Source organism: Vitis vinifera, chromosome 5 (assembly GCF_030704535.1).
Source record: "Vitis vinifera cultivar Pinot Noir 40024 chromosome 5, ASM3070453v1".
Taxonomy (NCBI): Eukaryota; Viridiplantae; Streptophyta; class Magnoliopsida; order Vitales; family Vitaceae; genus Vitis; species Vitis vinifera.
The window spans coordinates 6,264,028-6,274,104 of record NC_081809.1 but is presented as its reverse complement, the minus strand read 5'-3'; the positions used below and the strand labels follow the sequence as shown (position 1 = coordinate 6,274,104).

Here is a 10,077-nt window from a genome sequence, read left to right as displayed (position 1 = left end):
TTATCCAATCATTTTATTGGTATCCATTGATTTCCTCGTCAATTGTCACACTTGTCTCGCCTTATTTAGTAGAAACCCATTTTTAAGAGGCTTAGAGGGGTGTTACGACTCATCACCGTACCTTCCCGATAAGTAACTTGACCCTCGGACCCAAGCTCGGTTTTTCATAAACCTATTTTTCTTTCAGAAGTCACACTTACAATTTTTATTTCTTATTTTGTTTTTCTCTTAAAAAATAAAACAAAAATAAGCGGCAACTCCAAATTTTTTTCAAAAAAATCAAATTTTCACCAAACAAATAAAAAAACGAGTTTCGTCATCGAATGAAAACACATCGAGCAAAATTACGGGGTCCACAAACATACAAGACTAGATTTATGTATCTATCTATCAATATATATATATATATATATATATATATATATATATATATATATATATATTCTTCCAATCTTCACAATAATTAAATATAGGCTAATGGACTCTCTTTAGATAAAATTGTTAAGAAGTATGATTATAATAATTTACATATTTATTTTTTCATTTGATATCTCTCTTCCCAATTTGCAATACTTTGATATTCCTCCCCTTAATTTGCGGTATTCATATTGAATTCAAATTCTTTTTCTCGTTTTTTCCTCTTTTTGGACGGATCTAGTTGGGCCCGTGGAAAAACAGAGCAAAATGAATTATTAGATTCAAAATTTTAGTTGTATAATTTATTATATAATACTTAATCTTATTTTAACAACCAAGCAAGCTAGGGTCTTGTCCAAACAGAGAAGACCCTTTTTCTATTTCTCTAATTTGGCATCAAAATTATCCAATATATATATATATATATATATATAATGTCACAAACCATTATGTAGGATAATAAATTGTATAATTTAGTTTATAATAAAATTTTATTTAATAATTAGATCAAATTAAATATTAAATATTGTTTGAATCAATTTAATTGAGTAATTCATTCAAAATTAAAGGAAAATTATTCATATCAAACTTGGATTATGTAAATCGGATTTGATACATGAAGAAGCTAAAATTCTTCAAGGAAAATATTAGAGATTTTATTCCACCAATTTCTTGGTATAGAGATGCATTTTCAACGGTTTCTATTAGAGGTCAAGAGTGAGTCCGTTGAGGAGGAGGAGGAGGAGGAGGCTCCTCTTTATAGTCACTCTTCATGCGAAAAAGCATGAAGCAGTAACTTTTGGAATAGGTTAGCAGGCTTTTTGTAGTTCAGGCTTTTTGGAATAGGTCATCCCTTTTTATGGTCCATATTTTAGGATGAGGTGAATTTGTGTTTTCTCAAATGAGTGTTATATAGTTGCAAATGGGGTGAATTTGTGCCTTCTTAGATGAGTGTTATATAGTTGCGAATAAAACTTTTTAGAAGCTATCAGTTTTAGAGCAATCTCATGTTGTTCATTTAGAATTAGGTTTTTTAGTCAGATTGGATGAACATTACTACCTCTTTACTTGAGATAACCTCGAGATGGGGTGGTTGAAGGTTAGTACTTCGAGATGGCATGTTGTAGCTTTTTGGAATAATGTTAAGGATGGGTAATTTGCCTTTTTGAATGTCAGCTCGACATTTTCTTGTGCAAGTGCCTTTATTTTAGGTAAACGGATGTTTGATTATTACATCTGATTCTAACTTCAAAAAGACATGTGGAAATGGAGTCAATGAATGGTATTAGGCTTCGGCACCCTACCTTGATCCGCCATTTTTTTCTTGCAATTTAAAGACCTTTTCACATCTCTTCCCTATTTTCCGTTCACTGGGAAGTTCTCCGAAAATGCCCCAAACTCCCAAGTGTGGGTTTGTTAGACCAACGGAAACCGGTTTGAACACGTCATATTCAATGCAATGGGCTTTCCGAGAACTGATGTAGACTATACTCCTATAAGAACATGCAACTCCTTAGCTCCCATTTCATGCTCTTATCTCACACATTTTCTCCACATGAGCTTTGATTCTTCATTTCCTTCGTTTTCTCTCTTCTTTCGTTGAGCTAGGTACGTTAGTTAAATAATTCATCTTCGTTTCCGCTTTATCTTTGTTGTATACTTTTCTCTGTTGAAAAGCATGTCCAGCATTTTGCATGTTAACTCAAGTTGCAGAGAGTCCATACTCGATGTGCCAGCCACCCTTGGCAGACACAACAAGAGATGGCACTTGGCCTTTGCTACAATCTATTGTTCCAGGGCACTACATTCTCTTCTCAAACAGAAGAAGGGCAGCAAACCCCCGGTATCTACTCATTCCTGTGTTGTCCTCAGTGTTGAGCCCCACCTTGCCTTCCCAAACATTGATCACACAAGTCTCACTGCAGTAGTGAAAGAGAAAAGCTTAGACCAACTTCGCGAATTGGGAGGAGTTGAAGGCGTGGCTGACGCTCTAAAAACACATACCAAAAATGGCATCCATGGTGCTGTTGAAGATGTAGCTGAAAGGCAGGAAACGTTCGGTTCAAACACATACCCGAGGCCGCCTACTAAAAGCTTCTTCTACTTTGTGTTGGAAGCTTTTAAGGATCTTACCATTCTCATACTTCTAGCTTGTGCCACACTCTCCCTCGGTTTCGGAATTAAAGAGCACGGGCTGAAGGAAGGGTGGTATGATGGTGGAAGCATATTCGTTGCTGTCTTTCTAGTCATTTCTGTCTCTGCTGTGAGTAACTTCAGGCAAAACCGACAGTTGGAAACGTTGTCTAAAGTCAGCAACAACATCGAGGTTGAAGTCGTTCGAGATGGGCATCGTCAGAAGATTTCTATATTTGGTATCGTTGTTGGAGATGTGGCTTGCTTAAAAATCGGTGACCAAGTTCCGGCTGATGGATTATTCTTGGCTGGGCATTCACTACAAGTGGATGAATCCAGCATGACCGGGGAGAGCGACCATGTAGAGATTAATAGCAGCCAGAATCCATTTTTGTTTTCTGGAACCAAAGTGGCTGATGGATATGCCCAGATGCTTGTGACTTCTGTTGGTATGAACACAACATGGGGGGAGATGATGAGCACAATCAGCCACGACAATAATGAACAGACACCCCTACAAGCCCGTCTTAACAAGCTAACTTCATCGATAGGTAAGGTTGGTTTGGCTGTTGCTTTTCTAGTTCTTGTCATGTTGGTGGTTCGCTACTTCACAGGGAATACAGAAGATGAGAATGGAAATCAGGAGTTCAATGGCAGCAAGACAAAGGCTGATGATATAGTGAATGCCATGGTCAGAATCATTGCTGCAGCAGTTACCATTGTCGTTGTGGCAATTCCAGAAGGGTTGCCTTTGGCCGTCACACTCACCCTTGCTTATTCAATGAAGAGAATGATGGCTGACCAGGCTATGGTTCGAAAGCTCTCCGCCTGTGAGACCATGGGCTCTGCAACTACAATTTGTACTGATAAAACAGGTACCCTCACTCTGAACCAGATGAAGGTGACAAAGTATTGGCTTGGAAAAGAACCTGTTGAAGATTCCTCTTCAATTGCGACAAACATTCTCAAACTGATTCAACAAGGAGTGGCCTTGAACACAACTGGTAGCATTTACAGGGCCACTTCAAAATCTGAATTTGAGTTCTCTGGTAGTCCCACAGAAAAAGCCTTACTTTCTTGGGCTGTTCTGGAACTTGACATGGACATGGAGAGACTAAAGCAGAATTATACCATTCTTCATGTAGAAGCCTTCAATTCAGAGAAGAAAAGAAGCGGAATTTTGATGAGGAAGAAGGCTGACAACAAAATACATGTGCACTGGAAGGGAGCAGCAGAGATGATATTAGCAATGTGTTCAAGTTACTATGATGCTTCTGGAAGCATGAAAGAACTGGATGATGGTGAAAGGATGACATTTGAGCAAATAATTCAAGGTATGGCCGCTAGCAGCCTCCGTTGCATTGCTTTTGCACATGAACAAATTCCAGAGGAAGAACAGGAAATTAGGGAAGGCCGGCAAAAGCTAAAAGAAGACAGCTTGACCCTCATTGGCCTTGTGGGGATAAAGGACCCATGTAGACCAGGGGTGAGAAAAGCTGTGGAGGATTGCCAATACGCTGGAGTGAATGTCAAAATGATTACCGGTGATAATGTCTTCACTGCAAGAGCAATAGCCACTGAATGTGGAATACTGAGACCCGATCAAGACATGAACAGTGAAGCAGTAGTAGAAGGTGAGATATTTCGGAAGTACACCTCAGAGGAGAGAATGGAGAAAGTCGATAAAATCTGTGTGATGGCTAGATCCTCTCCCTTTGATAAACTTCTCATGGTTCAGTGCCTGAAACAGAAAGGCCATGTGGTTGCAGTGACAGGTGATGGCACAAATGATGCACCAGCATTAAAAGAAGCTGACATAGGCCTTTCCATGGGGATTCAGGGCACGGAAGTTGCAAAGGAGGGTTCAGATATCATCATCTTGGATGATAATTTTGCTTCAGTGGCAACAGTTTTGAGATGGGGAAGATGTGTTTATGACAACATCCAGAAATTCATCCAGTTTCAGCTGACCGTGAATGTTGCAGCCCTTGTAATCAACTTTGTGGCAGCAGTTTCAGCTGGTGAGGTCCCATTGACAGCAGTGCAGTTATTGTGGGTTAACTTGATCATGGACACATTAGGTGCCCTGGCCCTTGCCACAGAGCAACCCACCAAGGAGCTGATGGAGAAACCACCCATGGGTCGGAAGGAACCACTTATCTCCAACGTCATGTGGCGGAATCTATTAGCCCAAGCTTTGTATCAGATAGCCATCCTCTTGACCCTACAGTTCAAAGGACGATCAATCTTTGGGGTGAGCGAGAAGGTAAAGGATACCTTGATATTCAATACTTTTGTGCTTTGCCAAGTCTTCAATGAATTCAATGCAAGGAAGCTGGAGAAGAAGAACGTGTTTAAGGGGTTACATAAGAACAAGTTGTTTTTGGGGATCATTGGGATAACCATTATCCTTCAGGTGGTTATGGTGGAGTTTTTGAAGAAATTTGCAGATACAGAGAGGTTGGATTGGGGACAATGGGGTGCATGCATTGGAATTGCTGCAGCATCTTGGCCAATCGGTTGGGTTGTCAAGTGCATACCTGTTTCAGATAAACCATTCCTAAGCTATCTAAAGTGGTAGGAGCATCGGTTGACATATACAGATTATTTTTTATACTCAAACTTTCCTGTACAAAGTAGTATCTATTCATGTATTAGATTATTCTTTTCATCCTCATTGTGGATTTGTAATTGATGTATGGTTGAACTTACAAAAATTATATGAATTTTAAAAAAAAATCATAGTCATTTCTTATGAAGCTTTTTGTGTTTCAGTTCATATAAATGTAACCCTGTGATTGTCAACTTGGACAACAATTTCTTCTTGTTGGTATCAAGTCAGGGCAAGGATGACAGAGGAGATGTAATAATCAAGTATTAACAGTATAGGGAAAGAATAAAATCAGTCTCAAGTTCAGGCATATTATAAATTCTGCAACATATGGAGATTACAAGACTAATCAAATAAAAGGCCCAAAGAAACAAAAGAGGATTAAGTGATACAAGCATTACAATTTTAATAGTCCATAGCTTCAGTGGAAGCAAACTTAGATTTTTTTTTTTAAGAAGAAGAAGAAGAAGAAGAAGAAAAACCATATATGTTTGGATACACTTCTTGTTTTTTGTTTTTTAAAAATGAAAGTAGTAAGAACTTCTATACCAAAAATGAAAACTTTTATATAAAAGGTCTAGACTTAGCATGTTTATAAAAATCACTTTAAAAAATTTTTAAATTTTAGATAGTAAAATTTTTTTAGTACTTTAGTTTCTTTAAGTACTCATAAAATCATTAGCTTTTTGAAGTAAGTCTAAGAATTCTTGTATTTTATGTAGAAGTTAACATAATTTTCTATTTTAAAAGTAGAAAACATGAAGTGTATGCAAACGAACACTTAGAAACCTAATTTTTGAATAATGAAACCAATTGAATGGTGCGACTGTAAGAACAACCAGAAATGTCTAGTCATTGTAAAACAGCTGTTAACTCTTACAATCACAACCAAACAGCTATTAAACCACACATAGATTACAAGAAGGTGTCTTTACTGTCCTGGTTATTGGTGATGGGTACTAGTGTTGTGTGCAAGCAAACAGAAGCTTTTGATGCACATGTAATCACAAATCACAAACCATTATAAAAAATAAAATGATGTTTTTGTGGCTTGCAAATCATATGTAGCCTCAAAGAGGTGAGAATTCCATTGTTGGGGTATTTTGGTTCAAGGGTACTTTGAATAGGGAATGAGTGTTTTGTATTGAAGTATTTGAGTACCATGTCTCAGACACACAACTTTAGAAGTCTTGATATCCTAGGATATGAGATCTCGCAATACTGGGAAGATCCTTTACCCATGTTGCGTTTGGTGTTTATTTTATTTGTTTTGGTTTTTTGAGTTTTTAATTTTATTTTTATTCTTGTCAATTCGTAGTGAACTAAAAAGGGAAGTAGACAACTATTTTTTTATTCTCTTCTTTATTTATAATGAAATCTAATTTTTATAGTTATGCATTAAGTTTTGATTACTTTCTAACATAACCAAAGCATATTGGAAATAAAATTTGAAAGACATGTCAAATTATCAACTCTAGCAAAACATTATAGTGAAAATATAGCATCCATTACATTTTTGGATCCCATGTCTTCAAATATTATTTTCATTCCCAAGTTAAATGCCAACTAAAGAAAGACATCCTATGAATCACATGAAAAATTATAAAGAGTACAAATTTCGAGTCATGCTCTGAGTATACACTTTCTAAACCCAAGCCATGAAAGCCATGTTAGTTCTTGTGTTTTGTATGGCCCATTAAACAAATTTGTGTTTCCATGCTCCTTCGAACCATGAAATAAACTCCTGATTTCCAAACTCTATCAGTGTTTCCTGCTGTCTTTCACATCTGTGTCTTAATCCTGAACCTACTTCCTCTTTAGAAAAATGAATCCAATTCCTATGAGGGCTTTTATCTCTATAAGAAAACAACAAGATAAGGTCTCACCTACAAGAAACTCCAAAAAAAAACTAACATAAGCAATTGAGACATATCCCAATCGTTCGTGAACTTTTAGCAAAAGTGTCCCAAAATGTGGGTAACTGTAGCAAACACACAACATGCTATGTAGTATGTTGGTGACAGCATCAAACCTTAAATTGGAACAAGTAAAGATAATTTAAAATTGAAAAAATTGGGCCTTAAGGATAGAATTTATTCTAGACTCATAAATGATTCTCCATTCCTTCCTTAGATATAATGACCATGCGTAGAGAACTCAGCTTGGATTCCTTTTTCAGTAGTTCATTTCCTGCAGAAGAGTGGGAGGAGGGGAGGGAAGGTGGTAGCTTTCTCTCTAGATTTTTACCTTAGTCTGGCTTAGGCCATTACAAAAACTAGTTTCAAAGGACTCAACTTCAATAGATGACTCCTCTACAGGTGTTAGGGAGGACTCCCGCCAGTTATATCCCCCAGAAGTGACGGCAAAATAGGAAACTCCTCCCTTGCCATTTAGATCCGGGATTGCACCAGGAAAGCTCATTATTTATTTGGAAGGACCTGGTTAATGGAGGAAAAACCTCTGAGAAAGGATGCTCAAATAATAATGTGCTTCTCAAATGAAGATGAATATGAGAGCAACCATGATCAGAGTCACATACCTCAATGTGTTATGAATGTTGGGGTAGGGCGCATGGTTGGTTGAAGGGTACAAAGGTTGGCTGGTGGTATGTGCATGTGCTATGCATGTGAGGGATGGAGAACGCAAGAAGTTTGGGGATGGAAAGAGCCATGCAGGGTGGTTATTACAGTGGCAGAGAAGAGTTGGTCGATACTCTGGGTATGGTGTGGTCTTTGCCTGGAGACAAAGTCAGAGTGTGAACACATCTTGCTTGATGCAATGGGATGGATGATTAAGCAAGGAAGAATTTCCTTTCTCCTTGTGAACAAAATATACTTGCTTTTATCAGATATCCTAAAACAGTCAAACAGGAAGTATCATATTCCAAGCTCCAAGACTAGCCCCTTTTTTCTGCCATAGTGAGTACACAGCCCACATAACTCAGAGGTAGGTGTAGTAACTGAATCCCAAGGTGTAAAGAAAACCAGGTTGTGCCTCACAAAGAAGGATATAATGCTATTTATGCATGACCCCTGTTCCCAGGTTGGCAGGAAAATTGGGGTCTTGGACATTTTTCCACCCAGTATGAATTTCAACTTTGGAATTTTCAGATCTGACCTAGACCCAAACTTCAGTCAGAAAACTCCTAAAACGGATTTCATGGATGGAACATGATAAAAAGCTACCTTCAGATTTCCAGTCTTTCTTTATCTTTGCTGACAACTAAAATTCCTTTCTCACCAATATTGGATTTGTAGTCTACCAACTCTACTAGCATCCGCATTAAGGGATGTCAAGGGTTCAGATTTGCATTTAGGGTGGAGCCTAGTCCAACAAATTCAAAGATATCTTATTGAGGTTGAAGGAGGGGGGCCTGGTTCCAGACCTGCTTTCTATCACATACTAATTACCTTATGTCATTTATTTAACAAACATAAGCATAAAACAAAAATAAAATAAAAATGCAGAGGTGACATCTGCAAAATATGAGCATGTAATTATAACAAACATGTAGCATGCATGCATGCATAAAATCCAAATCCAAATGGGGTGTTCAAAGAAGCCAGAAAAATGAGAAAATTGAATTGGGTATCATCATATATTGCGTATCATTAGAGAATGGACCTGGGTTCACGCGGGGGACCTCTTTGTCGGTCAAGAAGGGTTGATCCTTCTGTCTCACCAGGAACCAAGAAAGTCACAAGCCATGTGAAGACAACTATGCTCATTTGTAGTAGCCGATTGTTATTGGGCAGTTCCAAATGTCATCACAAGTATAAGAAACTCAGGATTCGAGACACTCCCAACCCAGTATTTCAGTTTCAAACAAGATCAGCCATGAATTTGCTGCAAATAAATACCTGGTCACTGTTAAGAATAAATAATCGAAATAGTAAAGACACTTACGTAAATATATATATATATAAAGTTACCAAGCTTTGAGCTTAATTTTGTAACATTTATATCATTTGTGCCCATTATTAGGATTTGTCCACCCAAAAATGGAAAATGATATAGCAATGACTAAAAGGGCAAAAACAAATAAAATAAAATAAAGAAAATAAAATATGAAAACAAATATAAAATAAATTTGAATTTAATAATTTTAAAAAAATATATATTTATTTAAAATAATAATAAATTTAAATTTCATAATAAAAATTATGTAGTATTTTTCCACCATTGTTATAACTAACTAATAGAATTTTAGTTACTTCTCATGTTTTGTTAAAAAATTTATGATGTATATTATGTTGTCTATCACAAAATACAATACATCTCTTTTGAGTGTGAAAATCATTTTTTATTTTTTATTTTTAATCTTGACAACATAAATTTATATGTTGTCAAACTCATTTTTTATTTTTAATCTTGACAACATAAATTTAAATTTTATAAAAATAAAAAATTGATATTATAACATGAATATAAATTGAAAACATAATTTTCTTTTTGTGGATACATTCTCTTAGAGATAAAAACTCACAATAAAGGGCTAGCTCCACCTCTCAACCTTCTTCAACTATTTCCTTTTAAAAAATAAATAATAAAAAACTAGTTGATCTACTCACCGGATATTTTAGAAGTATATTGGTAAAAAAAAAAAAAGGAGAAAAATGTAATAAATTTTTGGATGAAAATGAAAAATAATGATGGTGAGTAAATTATAGCTTGTTTGACCATGTTTATATATATATTTTAAAAACCGTTTTTAAGTTTGAGAACAAAAAAAAGAAGAAGATATTCTAGTGTTTTATAAAAATAAAGGTGTTTCGTAAATTATTTTTAAAACAATTTTTAAAAATATAAAACAGAAAACTTATTTGGATAAGTTGTTTTAATTTTTTTTAAATGCATTGCATAAATATTGTTAATTCAATTTATATAATATAAATTAAATTTAATTCAAGCCTTAT

General features: G+C 35.9%; 1 protein-coding gene and 1 long non-coding RNA gene across 2 annotated transcripts; one reads left to right on the top strand and one right to left on the bottom strand.

Moving 5' to 3' along the window:
• The first annotated feature begins 2,011 nt into the window (after positions 1-2,011).
• Positions 2,012-5,369, top strand: LOC100257973 (putative calcium-transporting ATPase 13, plasma membrane-type). The gene has a single exon (XM_002279782.5). The coding sequence runs from the start codon at positions 2,096-2,098 to the stop codon at positions 5,129-5,131; it is 3,036 nt and encodes a 1,011-aa protein (XP_002279818.1). The 5' UTR covers positions 2,012-2,095; the 3' UTR covers positions 5,132-5,369.
• A 1,252-nt stretch (positions 5,370-6,621) lies between these two features.
• Positions 6,622-9,067, bottom strand: LOC132253795 (uncharacterized). The gene is made up of 2 exons (XR_009465654.1): positions 8,786-9,067; positions 6,622-7,047 (listed from the first exon to the last, which is right to left on the bottom strand). It is a non-coding gene; the product is annotated as an uncharacterized LOC132253795 (long non-coding RNA).
• Between the last annotated feature and the right edge of the window lie 1,010 nt (positions 9,068-10,077).

What these genes read in the sequence shown, in the direction of transcription:
- LOC100257973 (XM_002279782.5), top strand. Translation starts at nt 2,096, where the DNA reads ATGTCCAGCATTTTGCATGTTAACTCAAGTTGCAGAGAGTCCATACTC.